Source organism: Megascapheus bottae, chromosome 16 (assembly GCF_031878675.1).
Source record: "Megascapheus bottae isolate mThoBot1 chromosome 16, mThoBot2.hap1, whole genome shotgun sequence".
NCBI lineage: Eukaryota > Metazoa > Chordata > Mammalia > Rodentia > Geomyidae > Megascapheus > Megascapheus bottae.
Window position 1 is genome coordinate 36,489,138 of NC_143524.1, and position 26,162 is coordinate 36,515,299.

Genomic DNA, 26,162 nt, shown 5'->3' on the forward strand with positions numbered 1-26,162 from the left:
AAATGGTACCTCCAGTAGCCTTTGTTTATCAGGCAGATTCTACATCCTAGGCACTTTATGTCCACGATCTGATTAATAGCTGCAATGGCCCTTTGGGACATTTAAGAACTGGAAGATAACTGATCTAATTCCAGGGCTTAGGCCCAAAGTCCCTTACAGAGACAAAATTACAGTGTTGTGCTACTCTGCAAACAAAGCTTTTAGAAAGATTCTGATTTTTAATTAGTTGGCTAAGAAAGTCTTTCATCCTTTTTCTTTTCTCTTTTCCTCCTGACACCTTGACACACTTGACTTCCCTGCCCTTTCCCCAGGATGTATTTCTCTACTCAGAAGTACATTTGGAGTTACCCCTCTACATGCTGGTTGATCCCCCATAGTTCAGCCTTAGGCAGCATCAATGAACACAGGCCAAGCAGAGCATCACAGCTCTGAAATGCCACTACCCAAGAGGCAGCCAAAAGTCAAGGCTTGCTGCTGGCCCCAAGGGCTGTCAGCCTGGGCACTGGTCCAGATTGTGTGTTTAGGTTAAGATTGAATGTACTGTATTTAGACCTCTCAGGAGGTAGCTCAGCCAGAGCCCTTGGAATTCCAGTCAGTGCCAATCCCAGGACAAGAGGATTGAACTCTCCATGGCAATCAGGCCTGTTGTGTTTTTGTTTGGTGAGGAGGAGCTTCTGAGTCTACCGTGGGATATGGCTGATTTGCATTGCCCTGGGGAGACAACTGCTCAGCTCCTCCTGGTCTAGGGGTACAAACTGAATGAGGCATAGCAAGAAAATTCTAAGAGCATATAAGCCATCCATCAGTACCTGCCCTTGTAGCCTCAAGAAGACCTGGGGGTAGCAGGGAAAAGAGGGAGACTTGGGCCTTGGGTGTCCTTCCTCCCATGCCTCTCTTTTAAGTCACAACTTTATGATTCATATCTCACCAGGTAGCTCTCAGAGGTAGAGGAGGCAAAGATCTTTGCTTTCAGAGCTACCCTTCTCAGTATATATTAGCTTTCTTTTATAGTGAGCCCAAATAAATGGCATATAGAAGTCCCATAGAAAAAAGTCAGGAGGCCTGGCTCCATGATGCTCTTTCCAGAGGGTTGCAGAACTGTTTTCTAGTTTTGTTTTGCTGTTCTGTTTTGTCTGTACTAGGGTTTGAACTCGGGCCCTTGTACTTGCTCAGCTTACTTGTTCACAACTGGCATTTGATCACTTGAGCCACACCTGTTTAGGAGGCCGAGAATGGATGGATGGTGGTTCAAGGCCAGTGTGAGTGGAAAAGACTATGAGACCACTTCTCAAATGATAGCAGAACACAGTAGTATGCACCTGTAACCCCAGATGTGGCGGGAAGCCCAAAATAGGCACATCATTCTCTAGGCATATAACCTAGGCAAGTGGCAAGATCCTGTCTCAAACATAATCAGACAAAGAAAAAGCTGGAGATGTTGCTCAGTGGTAAAGCACTTGCTTCTGGGCCCTGAATTCAAACCCCAGTATCACCAAAATAAACACATGAATATTTTTTTAAAAAAATAGCTGAGGCTGTCACATGAGCTATCCCAGCCTGCATACTTGGAGCATGTATAGACAAGGAAAATTTTCAATAGAACAGTACAGCACTGATACCCATATCTAAGAACCTTGAACTAACAAAATAGCAACAGTTCCCTAGCTCCCCATGTCAACCCATCTGTCACATCAATGAGAAAAATGTCTGTGAGGGTTTCCCTTACCTTGGTGTTCATACATGACTTCCCTCGCTTGTATTCTTTGTGGGAACCACGCTTGTCCAGTTTGTACCACAAGGCTTTGGCTTTCCAGGTGGTCACGCTGGACTTGAGCTTGGAGTAAAAGTTTCTGTGGTCTTGAGGGTCTAGATCTAGAAGGCGTGTGAGCATGTTGAAGGCCTGGAGGGTGCCTTTGCACGTGGATGCCTGGACAAAGTTCTCAAAGACATGGCCCACATGGTTCTGCTTCTCATCCTCATTCTCCCCCATGGTTCAGGAGGTGCCTGGAGCAGTGGTGTGGAGAGGGCAGAGGCAATCACCATGAAGCACCTGCAGAAGTGTTACACCTGCAGAGGTAAGTGAAGGCAGAGGTAAACTTCATGGGAGATGTGGAGGAAGGAGGGTGGGTACCGAAAGATGAAATTCCATTAAGATAGTAAAATGCTGTTGTTAGTTCTTAGTACTTACCACTAAACCTAGACCATCTTCGCAAAATGTTGAATTGTAGCCGGGCATGGTAGCTCATGACTGTAATCCTAGCTACTCAGGAGGTTGAGAAATGAGGATCAAGGTTCAAAGCCAGCCCGGGAACAAAAGAACCTGAGACTCTATCTCCAATTAACGTCTAGAAAATAGGAAATGGGGCTTGGCTCAGGGGTAGGGCAGTAGCCTTGAGCTGAAGAGCTCAGGGATAGCACCCAGCCTGAGTTCAAGCCCCATGACCCACCCCCACCACACACAAATTAAATTGTACCTTCTGACCTGGCACAATGCCTTTGCTGGCAATCCTTCTCCCGGTGCCCACTCTTCTCCCTAGCTTCAAGAATCACAGATTGCACAAAGCTATATATATATACCTCTGCTAATGTCAACAGGACCCAGTCAGTTGTGCTAGGAGCCAAATGGCTCCGGAAACGGTGACTAATAAAAAGAATAAGCCTGCAAAGTACACCAGACTGAGCATCACTGAAAAACCACCATTCTTGGTGTTGAAAGTTGATTTGTGACTATGACACAGGAATATTACATTAGGGCATGATTTAAAAAAATCTCAAAGCATGCCACTTCATCTATCCTTAGACTGGCCCTTGAAAATCTTCCTTTACTGAGCACCAAAGGACAGGATTTTACCCCACATGGGTGACCAGCAGTACCATCTCAAAATCTGCTCATGGAAACTGCTAGGAGTATACTATCCACTACAAAAGATGCACAGAAGACAGAGACACATGGCTGCCTGATCATTCCAACAAGCAAAAAGAGGCCATGCTTGGTAAGGCCAGGCTATGAGCTGTTTGGAACAAGTGCACAGGCTGATGGAAGGGGAATAAAGTGATGGGTGTTCATTCACATCACAAAAATAGCTCGCCTGGGTTTTGGCCGTGGTCCTTTCTTTCTGCACCACTCTAACCTCAGGCATTTTTTATGAAAGTCATTTCAGTTTTAAAGGAACAAAAATAAAGTAGAACTGATTTTTCCAAAGCATTGGCTATTTTTTTTGTGTGTAAAGCTAGTGCACAAAGACCAGTGTAGGAGCTAAGGTTGGCCCAGATGTTGGAAGGACTAAAGGGGTCTGTAAACACGAGGGTTCAGCAAATAAAGCTCCCCAACAAGGCCCTCAGGCAGCTGGACACTTTCCAATTACAAACATTTATTGTGGGCACATTTGGATGGGGGGGGATTGGATTTGTACTAAAAGCAAAGACTGGTGATTATCTTTTTCCCTTATCTCAGGTGTTATTGGTTTTGCCAGTACTGGGGCTTAAATTCAGGTCCTGGGTATTGTACCTTAACTTTTTTTCCTCAAGCCTGGCATTTTAATTGGGGATAAGCATCTCATGGTCTTTTTAGCCATGGCTAGCTTTAGAAATCCTCAGATCTCAGCCTCCTGAGTAGTTAGTACATACATGAGCCATCAGTACCCTAGTCTCCAATCTTACACTCCAACAGCTTTGGTAAGTAGCAATCACTATGTGCTAGAGATGTAGAGATGGCAGGTCATGGTGAAGAAGACAGAATAGTAGTGAAATCAGGCAAGAGAAAAGCACTTTGGAATGGGAACAGTATGCATGGGTTATAGAACAGCAGGTGGCCATCAGAGCCTGAATAAGGCCAGAGGGGCTCCAAAAGAAACATTCCAGGCAAAGGAGGAACCATTCAGAGGCAGACCATTGGAAAGAGAACAGCTACAGAGCCCCTGGCAAGTTCAAGAGTTCAGTGATTTGGGATTCCTGAGAAGATACGCATGGGGAGAGATGATGGTGATGTCCAAAGTAGATCATGGTGTGTGTCCCGTCTAGGCTACATGGCCCCTGGCCCGGTCTAGAAAAGACAGATTCCTTCATGGATGTGTTTGGCTCCTCTCATGTTCATGGCACTCACTTTGGCATCCTTCACATAAACACTGCTGCCTCCTGGGTTTCAACTTCCTCCCATGTGCCATGCTTGCCACCCAGAAAGCATAAACCAGTTTCCTTGCAAAGCCTATTAACATTCCCAGACTTTATCTATCTTTGGAAGTACTTTGGTGCCAGCATTACACACTGGGTATGGTAGCTGGAAGACAAATATAAAGCTACTGGGATTTCACTGAGGATGGGCAAGTGGCTTTCAGGCTATGGACTGAAGTTTAAAGCGCAACTTAGCCCCTCTCTACCTCTGTAAATTTCCAATAAGTCACATAAATGGGCTGATAGAGGAGGAGGAAGGAAGCCTGGATAATGGAGGATCCTGGCCTGGGAGACACAGCAGCTGCATACATCTCACAGGCAGGCTGCGCCTGGGAATACATCAAATAGGAAAAAGAAAAAACAATTTTGCAAATCAGTTGGCAATTCTCTAGATTGCCAACTCTTCCTTGTCTAAAATTGCACAGGGTTTAAAAGCTAGATGAAGCTAGATTTGACTCCCAGACAATAATTTACAAACTGGAAGAACTTGTCTCCTCCCTCTAAGGAAAAAATGAACTACTTAATCTTAGGGTTCCAGTGGAAAAGGAGCCAAATGTGGTGCTGAGGGCCTGTGGTGTGGGTGTGGGAGCCCAGGAACTAGCTCTTATCTCTGGCATGATAGGAAGGTGGAGAGAGATGGTCAGACATAAGATAAGCCAGCCTTGGACATGCAACTCCCCTCACCATGGCAGGCGGTACCAGGCTCAGACCTGTCTCTCTACCTCTAAAAGGTTAAGCATGTCCGAGTGTTTAAAACTGGCCTAACAGTTCAAGTCAAAAGATCTTAAAGATGACGCTATCACCCATGGTGGGCAGTGTTTTTCATTGGGCAACATCAGAATACCCAATCAGATAAGATAAACCTGGTAAGATCATAGGCAAGTTATCTCATCTGCCATGGTCTCCGTTTTCTCATCTGTAGAGGGGTACAACAGCATTCCCTGCACAGAATGGTAAAAAATAAATGATCTGATGTGTTTAGCATACCTATGTTACTGTTCTTCCAATGGCCCAAATGTTATCCAAGCAAAGATGACGAGAAAAGACCCTAAATCATGATTGATTGCTTATACTAGCTTCCCAAAAGGCAGGACATGTAGTTCAGTGGCAGAGCACTTACCTACTAGCTAATTCAAAGCTTTGGGTTCAAACCTTAGCACCATAAACAAAAGCTAAAACAAATAAAAATTGTACTAAACTAGCTTCCCAGGTCAATTATATATTTCTTAATTCTACAGGGCACAGACTTTCAGTTCACTAGATCTGGGTTCAAACTCACTTCTTAGCCCTGTAACTAATGTAAATTACTAAATTTCTGAATTTCAAGGACCATCCAAGTCAAGTATAAGTCCCACTCAGTAGTTTTTGGTGGTAGACTGCAGATACACCAGTACAGAGTAATGCTGATAATGAACTGGCAGGAGCCAGCCTAGCACCCATAAGGGCACAGAATATACAAACTTCAGGCCTCCACTTCCCCAGAACTGGGGGGTACTACCCTTTGTGGACAGGCTTCTTTGCCCCAACAAAACAAATGTGTTAAAGCTAAGGATGCCAGATGGCTGGCTTTTGTTAATGTCTGCTTTTTACCACCCAGCTGCTGCCTTTTGGGTTTGACATGTAATAGAAATAGAAGTAACTAGCCGGAAATATGAAAGGTTCTGTGTTTTCTGGGAAGAAACAAGATGTGATGCTGTCGTTTCCAAGAATAGCCTTGAAGCAGCTTGGGTTTTGCCAACCAGAATCCCTTATTTGTGGTTCTTTTGCTCCACTGCCTAAGTGACTTCATGAGTCACAGAGCAGTTCCCTTCCCCTGCCTCTGGCCACAGCATATAAACATTCAGGGCCTCAGACTTCAGGTGACAGCATTGCTAATGGAGTCTTCCCATAACATCTGGAAAACAAGGTCATGATCTGTGCCAAGTCCCAAGACCCCTTTCAAAATGATAGATGGTGTTCCCTGAGTCCCATTCTGCTGGTGAGCTCACATTTAGGACTTTTACCTGCTCTGTTTCTCACTTGCAAAGACAGCAAACCATGTGACCAGGCTTTGAGAAAGTTGTGGCATTCATATGAATTCAAAGAGGCCTGAGTAAGGTACTGTGCAGAGTTTATCCAACAAGGTAGACATATGGCCCAGGAGAAAACTTCAACCCTCAACCTTTCCCTTGAGGCCCACAGAAAAGATCCATTTCAAGGTCAATGTAACCTAAGAACAAAATCTTGATCCTATTTACAGTGCCAATCTGTCCTATCTGAACCTACCACCTCCCTCACCAAGGAGGCATGGGCAGGCTCATCAGTGACTGGGTGTTTGCCCTGTACTTGAAGGGGTAGGATGCACTAAGAGCACCAGTACTGAGTCTCACACACAGACAACACTTAGTCGTGGCAACCCATGGTGGTGGCTGTATCTGCAGTGCCCAGTATGTGCAGGTACACCTGTTCACAGGGGCCCTGCAGACCCAGCAGGGCTCAGCTTTCTATCTAATTGTCCATCAGGACATTAGGCAGGCAGCTTGAACAACAAAAAAAGAAACTACATCGTTGGGAAGGGATAGAAACGACTCTGTGTGCTCTTTCTGGCTAGATACCTTCAGCTTCTCTTGGTTATCTCCATGATGGAATATACATTGCCCACTAGCCCACTCTGGCCTCTGTCTGGTGGAAGTCATCCTCAAGAAGTCTTAATGATAATGTACTATGTTATCTCTCACCTCTATTGCTGTCCCTTGGTTATCTCATATTGTTACAGTATCTCACTTTGTTATCTGATATATTGGATATATTTGTATTTGGTTATTTGAAATTGGATAGGGAAGGGGGGAAAACCAAGATGGGGGGGGTGGGGGAAGGGTGATGGGGACCAAGACATGTGAAAGGGTATCAATGTATGTGAATTAATGCACCTTCTATCTGGCAAATATAATGTAACCCTTTTATTAATTACAATAAAATATTTTTTAAAAAAAGAAGTCTTAGTGGAAGGAAAGGAGGGTGTCTATTTCTCCAAAGGTCTCTCTGCTGCTTTGTCTTGTCCTTGAGGTCACCTCCTGCAGGCCAAACTCACATATGCACAACCTTCTCATCTGTGCCTATATTATAGAAGGTCTAATAAGGTTCTGGCTGCAACAGAGCCAGGATAATCAGACATCTAAGACTCCAGGCAGTGGCATTAGACCCTCTTTGAGATGGTCTAGCCTCATCTCCTCTTCCACTCTTCAGTGGTGTATAAACATCACCTGCCTGGCTTGAAGTTGCCTTATACCTCTCCACTGTCTAGCCTCCATCCACTACCTTTTGGAAGCCATGTACAGAGCCATTACATTGGATGGCCCAGTGAATCTTCACCCCCTCCAGAGTCTTGCTGTCTGATGTCCAGACATAGAGTTAGAACAGCAGGGCAAAAGGTAGTCAGGCCACTACCTGCCAGGAAACTTTCACTTGCATTTCCTAAGGGTCCTGAAGACAAGGCTATCGCTGGTATTTTTTCCCTCCCTTTCCTTATTTCTGCTTCTTGCTCCCTCCCTCTCCCTTAGAACTAAGGGTATTTTTTGGAGGGAGAAAGGTTGGTCATGGGACTTGAACTCAGGGCCTAGGCTCTGTCTCTGAGGAATTTTTATAAAGGCAACCACTTTGAGCTACCATACCACTTCTGGTTTTCTGGTAGTTAGAGATAAAGAGTCTCACAACGTTTTCTGCCTGTGCTGGCTTTGAACTGTGACCCTTAGATTTCAGCCACTTGAGGAGCTAGGATTTTAGGTATGAGCCACCAATGCCGGTATTTTGCCAGTATTTGACTTGAACTCTGGGCCTCATACTCTTGCTCAGGTTTTTAACACGTGGCTGGTGCTCTGTCACTTGAACTATACCTCCACGTCTGTCTTTTTTCTGTTTAATTGGCAGTGAGACTCTCTCTCTTGGATGACTTTGAACTGAGATCCTCAAGTCTCTGCCTCCTGAATAGCTAGGTTATAGATGTGAGCTACTGATGCCTAGCAGGAAAGAACTAAAAAGGGAAAAGTAATTTCAGAATTTGCCCATTTTCCTTTTATGTAATACAATTTTATCATATGTGGTTTCTATTTTATGTGTACATATATACGTATGTATATATACACTAATGCACATGTATATGGATATATACATGCGTCTCATTTTTCCATGACAATTTCCAACCATTCTACCCATCTCTACCTATACCTCTAAGCTTCCATTCATGACTTACTAGGAGAAAGAAAGAACTCTACCATGGAAGAAGCTGTGTTCAAGTCCCACCTTCTCCTCCTTGGAACTGCTCAGGTACTCAGTGCTATAGATACATTTATGCATACCCTTTATGTCTATTACCTCACTTGACCCCTCTGAGTTGAAGACTGAAATTCTGGGATAAGGATCCTCTCAATGCCACGCCAGTAGTGTGGGGAGGCTGAAACAAGGCCACTTTTACCTAACTTCAGAATCTATACTCTCAGCCTCCAGACCATATGTGCACACAGCAGAACTGGCTTGGCTTGGCTTTTCTAAAGCTGCTGTAATTTTAAATGGGTTAACTTTTCTAGTTCTCTGAAGTTCTTGGGCTTGGAGAGTCTACGAAGTATCAGCCAGTTTTTCAGGTACTGGTGCAACTCACCAACAAAGGATTAGACAGTCCTTGTTTGCATTTCCCCAACTTTTCTATCGGGAGCATGCATGTCATTTCTAACTCCCTCCTGTCCACAAATCTCCAAATCCAGGAGTTTCCTTCCCCTTCCTGTCAGTCTTACCACAGGAAGCGGGTCTTGTGTGTAGCACCTTCCTCAGGCCCAACAGTGCTAAGTCTCCTGGCTCCATCACACCAGTTATTTTCTCCAGGAGAGACAGGGCCAGCCTACATAGAGGCCTGCTGCTGACCTAATGAATGAGTTGAATTCTACTCAGTGAGCCACAGGGCCCATAAGACCAGTGTGGCATGCCACTGTCCCATGGCAGTGTGAAATGGGATAATGGCACCATCACTCTGGCTAGGCTGTACCTGTGAAACCTCTGAAGAGACATGTGTACACACTGACAGAAGCCTATGTGCCTACTTGACAAACCTGTAGACAAAATTACACAGAGATCATTATACCTGAAAGTAGTTGGCAGACTAGTTTGTGGGCTGGGGAATCACATATTGAATATCCAGGAAAACTGTGAGCTCTCAAAATTATAGCTGTCAGGAGGCCAGCTTGTCTCAAAAGATCAATAAGAAGAGGAACATTCAGTAAGAAAGTTCATAGAGAGAAATGAGAATGGCAATTGCCAGGAACTAGGGAAGGGGGAATGCATGTTTCATGGGCAGAGCTTCAATAGAGAGGATGAAAAGTTCTGTAGATGGATGGTGGTGACGGCTGTTACAGATGAATGTCATTGATGCCACTGAACTCTCTGAACTGCACCTTAAACATGATTAAAATGGTAAATTTTATTATGTTATTTTACCACAAAAAGCAATAAAATGCATACAAAACAAAACCACCACATCCTACCACTTAAAAGCGAGAGCTGCTAAAGGCCAGAAAACAAAATGTGTGGCTCCATTAACAATGAGGTTAATTCATAAAATACTGAATTAAAAAGGAACAGGCGAAATAAATCATCATACTAGTGGAATAAATTTGTTGGATTTTAGTTGGTGCTGTGTAATAAATTTTAACTTTTTGCCTGCAGTGGGGCTTGAACTCAGCTTTTTTTACTCTAGGCGTGTGCTCTGCTACTTAAGCCATGCCTTTGGTCTTGATTTTTGCTTGGGATGGCTCCAAATCTCTATCTTTAGATCTCAGCTTCTTGAGTAGCTAAGCACTGGTCTCATTTTATTATTTGTTTCCCAAAGTCATCTAACCTTTTCACAGTCTTCTCTCCAAATTTGAGTCAAGGAAGCTTCTGGAGGTTCTGCCCTGACAACTTTTATGTCTGACTTCATCTTTTGCAAGTTCTCAGCACTAACTCACTTCCTCCCATTTGGCATCTGTGAAGTCCCCTTCAATACTCCAGAGAAGCTGGGGTACTGGCTCACTGGTCTTTGCTCCCATGGTCTACCACCCATGGCTCCATCAGGTGAAACACTCCTACCCCTGGATTCTTTCTGTATTTGTGCAGTGTGACCCACAGACCACATTCCTCTAGACACAAGGAACATTCTTTCTTGTAGAAAGAATGAGCAGTTTCCCTTGGAGACCTGTCTAGCCCAGGTCTGTTGGATGCCATCATGCTTGAATGAATATAACCAGTGGCCATGTAATCCAGCAAACTGTGTCCCTCAAATCAGGGTTTCTTATTGACTAATGACCACATTGACAACCCTACTTCTGACTGGACTTTTTGACTCAAGGAATATCCTGTTGTGCTAAGAAGCTTCCTCATTTACAAAACAATGTACAACACTATACTTGCTACTTGACAGCACACCACAAGGACTTGAGTATAATTCCTAGTTCTCATGGCCTCATCTACTCCCATACCTCCCTACCCTGGCCTCTTTCCCACATGGGTTGTCTTTCATAGAGTTCCCACAACACCCTGTACTAACTTGGATTAGTCAGTTATCCTGTGTTGAAGTTAAATCTTTGCTTCCGTATTTCCAGTTCCTAGCATAAGGCCCTCTCTCTATATATAGCATGTGCTAAGGGAATGAATGAACATTTAATCTTTGGAAACATATTTACTGATGTTTAATGAGCATCTATGAAGTCTCAGGCAATGTGTTAACAGCTTTATAGATATTAAAGTCATTCATTATTTTAACAAACCACTGTGAGATACTAATTAGAGCTATCTGTATTTTCCAAGGAATTAAACAAGTCAGCAATTTGGCCAAGGTCATAGGGTCAGTGTGGGAATCCTGTGAACGGAGGCCCCATAGCCTGAGAGGCTGTTCAGAGATACATCTTTAGCCCCATGCCACACTTCTTCCACATAAAGTCAAGTGGAAGAAGCCAACCATGTATGAGGACTGCCTTTTACATGGAACCAGGGACACAGCCTCTGGCATATATCTTATATTCATGATGTTTCCAACTTTCCTTCATCTGCACCAAAATGCCAGGATCTGTAGTAAGGATTCCTCAGTGCAATGTTAAAGGAACATAGTAGCTAACATACCAATGAACAGGTGACCTTCCAGCTGTGGTGAGCATGGTAGAGATAGGTGAGCTAAGCTCTAGCCTAGCTGCTCATTCCCCAAGGATCCTTCCTTATAGCTGTGTGAACCCAGGGAAACAAATTCTAGGGCACAGAACAGAGAAGGAGGGACTTCTGTCACTTCAAGGACTGACCTCTAAGGATCTCTCACAGCATGACTCCCTGCAACTCCCTTTCTGCAGAGTACAGAAGTCCTAAGATTCACAAGAAAGATGGCAGAACCACAGTGGGGGAAGGAACCAGTTTCCCTGGATACTCACTTGGAAAAAAGACATATGTCTAGAGAAAAAAAACTTGTCATATCAAAGTCACTGAAAATGGCTACACGTGTCACCCTAACAAGCACAATAGACATTAATGGTGGGAATGCTATACTTGGCCTATGTCATTATAAAGCATCCCCTTTGATCAGAAATGGGATCAACTTCTCACAATGCTGCTATTGTAGGCCAACCTGTAACAATAGCCAGTTCTGTTATTCTATGTCTCACTTTCCATTAGGAACTCAATCTTCTGGAAAAATTGCTTGACCCCCTAGAAATAAGCCTACTCACCCCTCTACCTAGGCATCACCCTATTGAAAAAATACATCTTTCTATTTGGCATAAAGCAGGAGACTGGGAAATGAGCTAGCTTCCTTAGTTTTATCAATACCTCCAAGTACTTGGCTCCTGAGGCTGTGAAAACTCAGGTGATGTGGAAGAAAGAAGGTGGGCAGCTGAGGCACTAAGCTGCCCCAGGAACAAGTCACGAACAGCAGAGTCCCTGAAATTTAAGTAGAGGGTCCTCTTGCCATGCCAGGCTTCAGGGCATCCTCAGCTCACATCTGGAGTGAATAATTTCATACCTGAGCTCCAGACAGAAACTGACAGTTTCACATGGAGAGAAAGGGGTGACTCATTTTCTCTGTAATTGGCTTTCAGCATCCGAAAAAGTAGGACTGCTAGAAGCATCCTTTCACCAAGTCTGCCTACAACCACTGTAGAGTCAGATGTTTCTCTGGAACTTGCATGTATGGAGTTAGTCTGATGCTAGAAAGAGATCCTGGGGATGAAGTAGAGAGTCATTTAAAAGTGACCTTGTAAACAGATTTCCTGCACTTGCCTGCTTATCATGTGAACAGCACTGAAATTAGGAGCCCTGTGTGACTGCAAACCTATCCCACCCAGAGCTGCTCATAGCCCAGGGGCCATGGTCTGTCCTCCAAAGATACTTCTGTTTTGAAGAACCGTGCCACTTGATTCTACTTTTCAGTTCCCCCCAAAAAGAGTCATTGCCCTAATGTCTTTATTTTCTGATTTGTAAATTCCCACTCCCCAAAATGTGTCCAAATTCAACCTGTTAGATCTAAGTTTGCACTTTCTAGAAAAGTCAACATTTCACACTCTCCCTTCCTTAAAAGAGCAGTCTGTCCTGTCCTTACAATTTATTCCTTCTTCCCTCTCCACTTTCCCCCACAGCCCTTCATCAGGCACGTCACCACTCACTATTCCTAAATCCTGTTGGTACTTAGCAATCTTTATCTTTCCGGGGGTCTGTCTGAGTTTTCAGGCTTTTGCAGAGTTCTCTCTTCCCCACATGAAAGTGGATACCCTGACTTCTACCCTGCAAGACCTCAACCCTCCTACAGAGCAGCAATGTGTCTGGATGACTCAGTGGCTATAGCTCCAGTACACAGCTCTCTGTTGCAATCCAGGCCACATGTCAACTGCAACAAGACATTTTCCTGGCTCTCCCTGAAAAACTTCACCTGTGATCTAATCACCATACCTGACTCCCCCATCCCAACACACACACACACACACACACACACACACACACACACACACACACACACACACACACACATACACACAGCTCCTGTCTCCACGACAACTCTTGATTTAGGCTCTCACTCTTGGGAGTTCATGTTCATGATCCTTTTCCTCACCTTAGAGAGCCAATGTCCTGTCTCAATAGGCCCACCCTCTGCCTCAAGAGCTCACCCATTTCCCCAGTGGCCTAACTGACTGCCTCCAGTCCTTCCTAGAGGTTCAGGTCTCCACCTGCTCACTGGAACTCTCAATTCCTTCATCAGTGGATTCTGACTCTAGATTCACCTCCTATCAGCACTCTAACCTCATCCCCAATCTTCTACCTGAGAGAATTTCCTATGAGAAACACAGGATTCCTGTCCTGATAGCCTATTTCTGATTCAGATCTCTCAGCAACGTTAATGCTGTGCAGGGTTAAGCTCAAGAGAGCAAGACAAAATCCACCTCTGTGTCTACCCCTAATCTACCCTTCCATCCTTTCCCAACCCCTGATCCTCCAGACCCCAGTTTCCTGACACTGAACTCTTTCACACTCCTGCACCCTTGCTTTCCTATTCTGGTCTGGGATGTCCATCAGGCTTGAAACCTAGCTGACTTTATTACTGAAACTTCCAAGTTAGTAGAGTACCATAAGTCCTAGTTTGGACTCTGGAATCAGGCTGACTAGTTGCAAAGCCAAACCTAGTACTTACTAGGCATGTGAGTGAGTTGAGTTACTAACATCTTTGAACCTCAGTTTTCTCATCCATAAAATGGGGATAATAATAGGCCTGACCTACTGAATCCCTTGAGGATAAAACACAATGATGCCTGGCTAGGCATCACTATTAATGATATTCTTAGCAGCAAGGTTCTTCTTTGAAGCTTTGCCTCACCTTCTCTTCATCTCTTTTCCCACAGTTTACTCAGTGAGTTCTTAGGATGGTTTCTCTCACACATACAGAGTATGGAATAAGCTACCAATACTTCTTTTAGCCCTAGGTATTAATCTTATCTGGACAACCAATACATAAACTTAAGGAAAAGGCCAACTAATGTCATGTTTCTTCCTATTTCCCAGAACATTTACCTCTGAATATTGTGTTGGTACAACCAATATGTCTGATTCAAGGAATTCACCTTTTTGTTCTATGTCCTTTTGGGGGGACTAATACCTATTGATGAGTTGTTAATTTTAGTATCCATAGTATGTATTTGTTTGTTGAATGAACAAATATTCATTACCAAAAAAAAACTTAGAAGGGCCAGGACTACTTTTACATCTAAGGTTTTAACTTGGAATTACAGCCCATTTATTCCAGGACTCATTTCTTGATAGGCAATTATGTAACTTTGCTGTTTATATTGTCATCAACATTATTAATGATGTCAATAATACATTTTCCAGCAGCTGGCTGGCCTTGGCATAAATAGGAAGTGTTTGTTCCTTCTAGGAAACATTTGGCCAGCCATCAGTCCTGCTGGCCATGCCCTCCCTGTAGTCCTCACCTAAGAGACTATAAACAGCATGCAGCCTTTACAAGCAGGTGTGTCCACCTGCACAGACAGGTGAGCCCTACCTGAGTCAGAAAGCACTAATGGATATTCAAGGACTATCCATATGCCCGCATACTTGAGAATGCAGGATTAGGATTTGAAATACAAGAACTCACTAGAAAGCAGCATGGCAAAGCAAAGCTCCATGGAAAGGATCTTGGCAGAAGTGTCCAGATGTGGGACAGTTAGTCCAATACAATGAATAAGCAGAAGCAGCCACCAGAATGGACTCTACCCTACTGTCTCCCAGGCCCAGCACTCCCAGTGGCTTGTTATCTGCGATTGTGTTCTTAGCCCTGTGAAAAGAACTCTGTCTTAAAGTGATGTGGAGCAAAGTTCAGCTGGCTTTCCCTAATCCTGACCTAGGAGATAGCTTTATCATACAACTCTCTTTGCTCCAAGGACCAAAGTGGTCTTTTCTGGATGCATATCAGAACCTAGATGGCACACAGAAATCAGCCTGCATCTGGCTCACTTATTCTCTACTTCTACCAGAAGGCAGAAAGTGTTTGCCTACTGCTTGCTTATTCATTAATTCATACATTCATCTTAATTCATATATGCCTAATTCATATATTCTTACATGCTCAGTTCATATGTACATCTTAATGCATACATTCAAGCATGGGCCAGGCAAAATGAACACAGCTTAGCCATTCCCAGACACCACCTCAGGAAAGCACGCATGCTAGACATTGGCAGGATGAGCTAGCTCTAAAAAATCCTTTTCTTTTTTCTCTTAACCAGAGCCAAGAGCAGCTGCTAGCTCTTTTCTCATGAAGAACACACTTCATCAGTAGGCATTTGAGAGGTCTGAGCAGAAGGAGATGAGGATAGCACTGGCTACTCCCTTCCTGAGGAGAGGAATGGAAGACCCTTCCCTGGGACTGTTTTCCCCCAAACTTTATGAGGTCAATTAAGGTTCCAGACCTAATGCATTTATTGTAGTGAATGCATGATAGCTCTCTGATTAGATGCTGTAGAATCTATCTGGGAAACACACCTCACTGTTGACTTGAGTTTGGAGGAGACCACTGCTTTGATAAGACTATTTTACTTTCCACGACTGGATGCCAAGCACTGGGGTTTGAAAGTCCTCTGGCATTTACATGCTTGGTAATGGCTGTAAAGCTGGCAGCTGAGAGCAATGTAAACTATATGAGAAGGGTAGATGTTTCAGGATGCTGGGTGATAAGGCCACATGCCTTTAGCTAGGAGATACTGGGACAAATACTCAGGGTTAAGGCAAGCACTTTGACCACTCAATGAGTCAAAATGACCCTGAACTCCAACACCCAGCATGGGAAAGGTCCAGGGAAAGTGTGACCTGACCAAATGGGGAATTTTCCATGTTGAAACTGTCTCCCACCATCCAATGTAACCCATTTGTGTTGGCTGAAATAAGATGCTCTCCTTGGTATTTGGACTCCTGCAGTGAAAATCAGTCCATAAAAAAGTAGCCACTGCCTCAAAACAATTTTTTCTTTCCTCATAGAGATACAACACACAAGGGATGCATTGTAGACGACTGGTAAGAAACTAAGCAGCCTCTGATTCCAAGTCACTCTTCAGTTTATTAATCTATTGCATTCCAAGAGCAATAATTTCAGCTTAGAGTTCTATTCGCAACATTAGCTTCCTAGAGCAGACCATTGCAAGGTGCCCATTACAAAGAAAACAAGCATGCCCACTGGACAAGAGTTCCTAGGGGGCTCTGTCTACTTTAAAGATCTAATATTTTCTTCCCAAATCTGGCTCACCTTCATGATAAATAATCTACTTTCTGAATACTTTTGCCTTACAATTATCAGTCTTAAAAACAGACATTTTTTGGCCTTTTTTTCCCTTTTTTTTTTAAGTAGCTTTCTCACCCTGCACCCCAGCTCATACCAAGTGAATGTGTGGCCATGTTTGGAATGCAAAACAGTCCCTGGAGAGACAGTCTGCCCATGTACTCATAAGGATGTTTGCCCTCAGTCTATTTGACTAGAGGAATCTTAGACATTTTAAATATGAACTGCTAGCCAGGCCCCTGCTTCCCCACTCCCTTTGTCCCACCAAGAGTCACCTCCTTTGCTGACACAAAATGCAGAAAACAGATACAGATCAACTGAAAATGAGTTCCTTCACAAGCATATAGGACCTCCAATACCTGGCGAAATCACACCTGGAAGGTCTTTACATGTCTCTAGTGATGTTTCTTTCAATAAACCTTGCATGGTAACAAGTATTTGGCAAGAACTTGGACAGTCTAGTTTCAATCCTCTTTCTAAAGATATATATATATATATATAATATGTGTATGTGTGTGTGGCTCATCCTCATGACAAATAATTGTCTTTATCCAACCAATTTTTCAACTGAAAATCCCACTCTTTGCATTCTCAGCTAAAAAGAAAATACGCATACAACCTCTTCTTATGTCCAAATACTGAATCAGACCCTTTCTTGCCATCCACCTTTTCTTTGGGAAATCATCTGCCTTTCTCTACCTCACAATTTCCTATTCACCCTTCAATACTCAAGTTCCACAGCACCTCCTTGCTATGCTTTTTCCTTTGGGATGCCTTTTCTCAGTGTTTTCAAAGCACTGGCTCTGTATGACAATGCTTCTTAGATGGCTGAGTATAAATATCTCTCCTGCCCGGACAAGAGCTCTTGGCCTCTTACTCTCACGTTTATATTCCAAGAATCAAGCCCAGGCCTAGCACTGGGAAGACCCATAATAAGTCGTGGTGCCCCAGTCCATAGCTGGCTGGCTGTACCCCAGCCTTCCTTCTTTCTACAAAGAATACCAGGTAATGTATAGGACAAGGAAAGGTTGGAGACAAGACACTTTGCCTGAGCTCCACCTATATCTGCCTTCTCGTCCTCATCTATACAAATACCCTTGTCTCAGAAGGCTGCCATGAGGGACAAGTAAGGTGACATATGCCAATCCTGCATCTACGCAGTAGAAGAGTCTGGCACAAAAAATTTCAAGTACAGGAAAAAGTGTAAAATTAAAAGGAGTCCTCAGAAAAGAGAGTTTTTCATCAGCATGGTAGTGGGGTAATCAGCCCCTAACACAAAGGACACTTCCTTGACCCAGGAATACTATAGGCTCTGAGTAAGGAATAGTGCAGGCTGAAATTAGTGCCTATCCTTAAAACAAGACCTGCCTAGCAACCACGCTGGCTATTGTTACCTGAATGCCAAACCCACAAGGGGCCACCACAGCTGAGGCTGAGCTATCATCTCCTTCATTTCCTGTCTTGAATTGACCTTTCACCCAAGACACACAGAAAAAATGCTGACTGGACAGCATTGCTAGAGACTAAGTACAAAGCAGACAGCACACAAGACAAGCAGCTCAGTCTCCATGGTACTGCACCCAGATTTTATTAGGCCATGATAAACAAGGAGGCAGGGGCCCTGCTGACACCTCAGATAATCAAGTTCAGGGTCTAAAAAGTAGAAGGTGTGGTGGTTGAACTCATGAGAGGAAGTAACACAGTATATAGGTGGAGGCCATTTATTGGGAATCAAGAGAGTTAAGCTCCTTCATGCTTTTGCCATTAGCTTGTATTATGGGTTTGTTTCAACCATATCTCTGGACTGCGGTTTCTTTGCTCACAAAAGTGAAGTCTATGTTAGACAAACCTGTAAGTTTTTTTCTAGCATTTATGCTTACAACTGTGTGTCAAATTGACAACTCTACCTTCCTGGGCCTTTCCTTCCCCTTCTGAGTTAGCTGTCTGTAACTGTGCATATTTCCACCAATGCTGCCTCCTTTGCTACCCAGGAGGGCTAGCAATCCCTCATCACAGTCTTGCCATCAAAAGAACATTACCTTCAGAATATATTTACTACCCTCTGGTCAGTAACTCAAAAGAGTCCAGGAATATTGGAGCATCAATATCTTAGACATCTCAATCTTCACCTCAACCTTACTCCCCTCTTGTACCAACCAATCTCTCCTTGGGGCTCCAATGTTCCTAAAGGTATATTTTCCCCACACTGCCTGGCAAGAAACCAGCAACAGGCTATGGTTATCTATGCTCTGGATTATCCTGGGTGGGGCAGAGAGGTGGTAGAACTAAACAGGTCAGGAGAAAAGTGCTGACAGAAGCAAGCTCTGGCCACCGGAGGAGGAGGTGACAGGAGGGCACAGTGCCAATCATTAGAACAAACAGAGTAGACCCTGAGAACAACTGAAGTATGGGAGGCTGCTTTAAGATGCTACCCAGTTCTCCACACCTTCCTTATTTCTTTATTAAGCAATTCTGACAGGAGTAGCTCTGTGACTTGCCCAAGGCCACCCAGCTAACCTTTGAACAGTTAACACTAACACATGGGTCTTTAGGGCTCCTCCTGCTGCTTCTGTCATTCATCTGTTGACCTCAGGACTCTGAGGCCAGCAGACTCACTGTAGACTCTAAGAAACTTAGGGAAAGAGTGGACTTGGCAGATGTTACAGTTACTGTTTTTCCCATCCTATGACCCTCATTTCACATGGTTTTCTTCACTCTTTCTTCAGTCCTTGCCACATAATCTTTGGAAATTGTCACAATTTTGGAAAAATTGTCACAGCCTTTGGACAAAAGGTTAGTAAGAAAGGATGAATTGTTTTCCCTGTCCATTCAGGACCCTAAATAGATAACCATACTAATTCTCTTTCTTGTCTAGAAAAGGTTGGAGAAGGACTCACAAACAATAGATTATGCTGGATGCCAGTGGCTCATGCCTGTAATCCTAGCTACTCAGGAGGCTGAGATTTGAGAATCACAGTTTGGAGCCAGCCAGGGCAGGCAAGTCTGTAAGACTCTTATCTCCAATAAACTACTCAAAAAAGCCAGATGTGGTGTTGTGGCTCAAGTGGTAAAGTGCTTACCTTGAGCCAAAGAAGCTCACAGATAGCACCTAGGCCCAGAGTTCAAACCCTCAGGACCAGCAAAAATTAAAAATAATACCACCAAATTAGGGCTGGGGGTCATAATTCAAACAGGTAGAGTGACTGGCTAGCAAGCTAGAAGCCCTGAATTTGAACCCTAGTACTGGGGGGAAAATTTATCAAGTTAACCTACTGGAAGTCTAACCTGTTTAGGCTAAGAAATTCATGAGAAATTCAAGGCATCATCTGAAAGTTTATGATAGTAAATATTAGGATCTGCTTCTACTGGGACCTTTCAAAGATCAGTGTCTGGCATATCATCTCACCCTCAGAAAGAAATAGGTCTGAGAGGAAGATCCAAGGAATTAATTATTTAGAGTATATGACCCAGTTCCTGGAGTAGGAAAGGGTGAGAAGAGAGTGGACCAGTTTATCATGGCAAGAAACTCTAACACTTTACAGTTTCCAATGAGTAACCATTTATGGATTAAGTGGCAAAAAATTAAAAACTAGCCAAAGTTCATTCATTCAATAAATATTATCAAGTTCCTCTTATGTCCCAGGCCCTTTGGGAATTTACATAAATAAGGTCAGAGTTTAGTAGAAGGAAGATGATACCACTGATAAGTAGGAGGCCTGAGCAATATCTCAGCCCAGCCCTTAGACAGCTACATTACCCTGAGCAGGTTATAGCCTGTCCAAGGCAAATTCTTCATCTGGAAAATGGGGCTGGGCTCATTTGATTGTGAAGATGAAATCATCTTTAGAAAATGCAAGATACGATGTGAACATGAAGTATAAACAATAATGATAGAACCTGACATATTTTCCCTGCCCTACAGAAATATATAATCTGGAAATATTCTGGGAAACAATCTAAGGTACCTATTTGGCAAACAGCACGTTCTCTGTAATTTGAGCAAATTGTATGTTTAAACTTGCCAATGGAGATGAGGCTGACAGTCCCTGTCTCCAATCTGAGTACCCAAGAAGTTGCAAGAAGGGGTGGTGTTCACATCAGAGTTTACCTGGCCCTGTGTCAAGCCTCAACTGAATGAATGAGCCAGGAAAGAACCAAGATCCACTTGACATGTGATCAGTCGGCAACAACAAAGCACAACTCATTTGCTCACAACAGGAGTAGGCCAGCTAGAACTACACATGTGTCACTTCCCACACACATTTCAGACACCCACACACATTTCAGACAACACAAATTCACTGGTCATTGCTAACCTTCCTTGGTGGACATATTCTGCATGCTGTTTCTGCAAAAAATGGCAATTCTCAGGCCTAATCAAGCTGAGTTTCTTTGCTTGAGTCTACCAGATACTAAGAATCAAATTCTGAGTGGCATTTCTCTAGGCCTCAACCTCTTTTAATCCCATCCCACTTGGGTTCTATGCCCACCAGGCTATTGATGCCCAGACATACTTCCAGCCGCCATCCAGCCGGGCCCCCCAATCCCTGGGCCTCTTGAAATAAACACCCTTTAGGTCCCCAACCTTTCTCTGTCTTCCTCTTGTGATGAAGCAGAGCTCCTGCAAGGCTTGCCCAGTTCATAGCCCAAGGTGCTCCTGGGGAGAGTAGACAGATATCATTTCTCTATTCCTTCAACTGGGGGACATTCTGTAAGTTCTTTGCCCTCCAGAAAATGCATGCTAGAGACTCAAAATGCTTTTAGATCTCTGTATACAGTAGGGAAGCAGAGGAGGGAGAAAGGGAAGTCCAGTGAGTTCTACAACCTTGAGAAAGTATCTTTAGGCCTGGTCTCAGTTTCCCTGTTTGTTAATGAGGGGCTTGCTATAAATAACCTCTTTAATTACAAAGTCTGACATTACAGAAACCAGACTAGCCTGAGACACAGTTGACTTGAGTCCTGCTCAGATAACAGCCTCCAATAACAGCCTATGGGCAAGTTATCTGACTGCTCTGAGTCTAGTCCACATGTCCATAAACCAAAGCTGGGATGAGACAACTGCCCATCCCAGGGTGTGAGGCTCCCATGAGGCACTTCTGTGACAAAGCTTCAAGGATCATAAAGCTCTGACTCCTTGACTATTTGCAACATGCCAGGAACAGTTAAGGGCTAAAGTGAGCTGCCAGATCAATGAGGAGGGTTGAATGATGGTTCCCAGGCCTCAAGACATCATCAGCCAATGGGTGAAATGGTGCATGAAGATACCTTACTTCAGCTAATAGTGTGTGAGAGACAGCACAAAATACTATAGGAATGTGACAATGGGAGCCTCGTGGAGGGAGCAGTGAGTTCTGCAGGTGGCAAACTGTTTCCAGCTGGTAGGAGAGGAACTAGCCTGGAGAGGAGATCTGGGAAAAGAGATGGAGGTCCAACTAGAGATGTTCTGAAGGCCAACAAGCAGGATTGTCAGATGTAATCTTAAGGAGAGTTTCTAGCAGCATTTCAGAGGACAAAGCAGAGAGGACAGTGAGAGGAGCTAAGAGAGCAGCAGGTAGGCCTTTCCATAGTCTAAAAGGGGACCATAAATAAGTCATCATACATTTCTGCCTGCACTAGCCTTCCCGGCAGTAAGCCTCTAAGGGTTCATGAGTCACAGAAAGTTGTAAACAGGCTTCAACTCCCAGCAATGGCATGTTAAGATGCTTGATTGAATTTTCCAATCTTAGGCCTGTGGTCCAGCAGCTCTGAAGCCACACCCTATAGAAGCCACCTGGCCAGACCACTATTTGCACAGACTTCAACAGTCAAGAGGCAGGGACAGTCTCAGAACTAGATGGGGATCTAAAGAGCTAAGCTGGTGGCCTCACTTGAAGGATGAAGAACAGAGATCCTGTCCTGCCACATACCAACAGGGCCCTTGTCCCCTACCCCACAACAAAATATCAGAGTCTAAATCCTATCTCCTCTTACATGAGGCACCCATGATGAGCCATTCATAAGGTGAAAGAGACCCATCAATAACTTACTTGATTCTCAGGCATCACAAGGGCTAACGTCTTCTCCCTCCAGGACACAGCCTACACAGGTTGCCATGTTCCTACAAAAACAGAAGCCCAAGAGTTAACTTCCGTTTCATGATCCTACATCACAGCCCCTTATTTTCTCTTCTCTGAGATGTTGCAAAGGGCTCTGATCACAGCTAAGTTTCTGAAACGAACTATTTTGTTCCACTTTTTCTTGTAGACTCTACCCAATAAAGAGGAAATGGACTTGGAATCCCTCTGTGTGTTCCATGTTTTGCAAGTGAAGAAACACTTGTAAACCAATTCTATTGTCTGCTGCCAACTGAGTTCTACACAATGATTTGCTCTGGGAAAAATAAAGTACCAGGATTTCTAAGTTTGAGACAGAATGGAAATAAGTCAAACCAGTATAAAATATGCTAATGAACCAGTAATATGTAATCTGTCATAATGCCTAAGTTGGAAAGGTCCAAAATGCTAAATAAATAAATTATACAATTGGACATCTGGTTTTAGTGGTTTTCTAAATGAATTATTTTGGCTTTCAGTGACCACCCACATTATCTGTTTACACCCTATTGCTGCTGTAGAAAATGACTTTATACCTGTTTGTTATTTTCTTTCTCTAGGGAAGCACCCACACTGTGCTCTTGTGTACACAAACACATGTGTTTTCTCTAGCACACAAACAGCCATGTTTACAGGGTTTGAGGTGAGACTGATTTGCTGTTCAGAATGTTCAGATCATAAACAAGACAGAACTTGCTATATACTAAGCACTGGCCACCTATAGAGTCAACATCAATAGGACTGCTTTACCTCAGTGGCTCCTCATAGACATGAGGAGGAGACTTCAAGAACAGGTGGCACTCAAGGCCCCCTAGCATGGCAGGATTCTAGCCAAGACCTGACTGACACAGCTCTCAGGGTCCTTCTCTCCAACCTGAGGTATCCTAGGTGTGGATGTCTGGCACAGCTGGGATGGTCCTCTTACTCTGAGAGGCTGGCAAGCTTACCTGCTAAGAAACTGTAATCCTGCCCATCATCATCCCCATTACCATGCCCACAGCCCTCAGGGCCCGTGCCAGCTGACAAACAGGCTGGCCTGCCTCTGCCACATTCTATTAGCCTGAGTTGTAGATTTTGTGCTGCTGCCTCGTGCCACAAATCAGACAGGCTGGAATCCTCAATGTATCTGCACTGCTTCTAAAGGGAAGTTTCTAGGAGCAGTAGGAAAGAGAGCTAGACTTTTTTAATATTATATAACATACTTTTATTGTAAAGGTGATATACAGAGGGGTTATAATTACATAAGCAAGGTACTGACTACATTTCTTTTTTTCTTTCATTTTTTTATTGTCAGGATAATGTATAGAGGGGTTCTAGTTACATTCATTAGGTATTAGGTGCATTACTTCTCACACATTGATATCCCTTCTCATGTTTTATCTCAATGTCCCACCCTTTACCCCCTCCCAATCATCTTGTTCCCCCCCCCTTCCCTTTCCTATTTCAAATAAATAAACTTATATATAATATACCAGGTAACAAAGTCAGATACTGTAACAATATGAGATTAACCGAAGGACAACACAAGAGAAGAGAAATAACATAGTACATTAAGAACAATCACACAAAATAAAGGTCTTGTTTCCATATCCTAGACATCCTTTCATTTAGCCCCATCCTATATGAACTTATGTACCTAGGTGTTGAACTACTGTAATCCTCTGCTAGGAGAGTCCTAGATGTGTACTAATTATTACAAATGAGGGAAACCATTGAGCCTATGTTCCTTTGGGTCTGGCTTACTTCACTTAATATGATTTTTTTCCAAGTCTTTCCATTGAGAGCTGGACTTTGATTCTGAATTCTGTTGCCAGTGTAACCAGAGTCTGAGAAATCAGGAAATCACATACAGCTCCACAATGGGCTCTTGAAGCTTCTGCTTGGGTTGTCCTCATGGTGGGATGCTTGTAGATATAACTGGGCCAAGCCACCAGGGCTGATCATGGGGTAAATTTCCACAGAGGACTTAGCATACTGCGATCCAGCCACTCAAAGCACCAACCAATGTACATCCTTTGTTTGACCAACAGCCAAACATTCTTTGCACCCCTGTAACATATTTATTTGGAAAACACCAGAGCCCAGCACCTTTAGAGGCCTCCTTATTTATGACTTCTCCACAGACTTTGACTTATTCAAAACTAGTTACTGGCTCCAAAAGAATCCATGTACTGGCTCCGAAAGAATCCACGTAACCAGTTGTTAGCATGTGTGACCCTAGCTTTCTCCCAGCAATGCTAGGAGGTAATATATTATCACAGAACTAAAGAGGAAACTGAGGTACCACACAGTCAATTGCAAGTCCTTGAACTCAATTAACACTAGCCAGAGCAGTCCTAGGGCCTAAAGTGAGACAGCCTAAGTCTAGGCCCTTGTTTATTCCAACATACTACCTTCCTTTGTCCTCAGTCAGAATGAAGAGACACTCTCTCCTCCAGGAATGCTATTGTATCAATCCCCTGCTAAGGAGGTGGTATCTACTGCCATGTAGACTTGATATGAGGTGGCACAGAAATTGTTTTCTATGGCCTCATGAGTCCAGAAGACCACAAGAGGCCTGAGAGAAGAAAATATAGTACCTTCTTCTCTGACATTCTTTTTTTTTTATTACTGTAATTAGTAAAAGGGTTACATGATATTTGCCAGATAGAAGGTGCATTAATTCACATACATTGATACCCTTTCACATGTCTTGGTACCCATTACCCTCCCCCCCACACTCCCCACCCATCTTGGTTTTCCCCCCTTCCCTATCAAATTTCAAATAAACAAATACAAATAAATTCAATATATCAGATAACAAAGTGAGATACTGTAACAATATGAGATAACCAAGGGACAGCAAAGGAGATGAGAGACAACATAGTACATTAAGGACAACAATCATTCGTTATATGGCTTTTGTTTCAATATCCTGGAGGTCCTTTCAATTAGCTTCATACTATATGGCCTTATGTATCAAGATTTTGCTCTATTGCAGATCTCTGCTAGTAGAGCCCAAGGTTTCTACTGATTATGACAAATGAGGGAAACCATTGAGCCTAAGTTCCTTTGAGTCTGGCTTACTTCACTTAATATGATTTTTTCTAAGTCTTTCCATTTCCTAACAAATGGGGCGATGTCATTCTTTCTGACAGCAGCATAGAATTCCATTGTGTACAAATACCACAACTTGTTGATCCACTCATCAACTGAGGGACATCTAGGTTGTTTCCATATCTTTGCTATGGTGAATAGTGCTGCAATGAACATTGTTGTGCTAGTGGATTTAGTATGCCCTTGTTTCTGAATGGTTGGGTAAATGCCAAGTAGAGGAATTGCTGGGTAAAAGGGGAGTTCTATGTTTAGCCTTTTGAGGCACTGCCACACTGCTTTCCATAGTGGTTGAACGAGTTTGCACTCCCACCAACAGTGTAGTAGTGATCCCTCCTGGCCACATCCCCTCCAGCATCTGTTATTATTCGTTTTCCTGATCCTGGCCATTCTAACTGGAGTGAGGTGGAATCTTAGAGTTGTTTTGATTTGCATTTCTTTTATGACCAGAGATGTGGAGCATTTCTTCATGTGTCTATAGGCCATTTTTGTTTCTTCTTCAG

At 43.5% G+C, this 26,162-nt stretch overlaps 1 protein-coding gene across 4 annotated transcripts in view; it reads right to left on the reverse strand.

The window, feature by feature from the left end:
• The window catches only part of Mical2 (microtubule associated monooxygenase, calponin and LIM domain containing 2), a 197,967-nt gene that overhangs the window by 144,586 nt on the left and 27,219 nt on the right, over positions 1 to 26,162 (reverse strand). For all 4 annotated transcript variants that reach the window (XR_016538076.1, XM_090348142.1, XM_090348140.1 and 1 more), the window contains exons 2-3: positions 22,501 to 22,571; positions 1,727 to 2,067 (exon numbers count right to left, since the gene is read on the reverse strand). Coding sequence is in view for 3 of the 4 variants with exons in the window: in XM_090348142.1 (XP_090204268.1) it covers positions 1,727 to 1,990 (264 nt within the window). In the remaining variant the exon portion in view is untranslated. The remainder of the gene's footprint in view (positions 1 to 1,726; positions 2,068 to 22,500; positions 22,572 to 26,162) is intronic.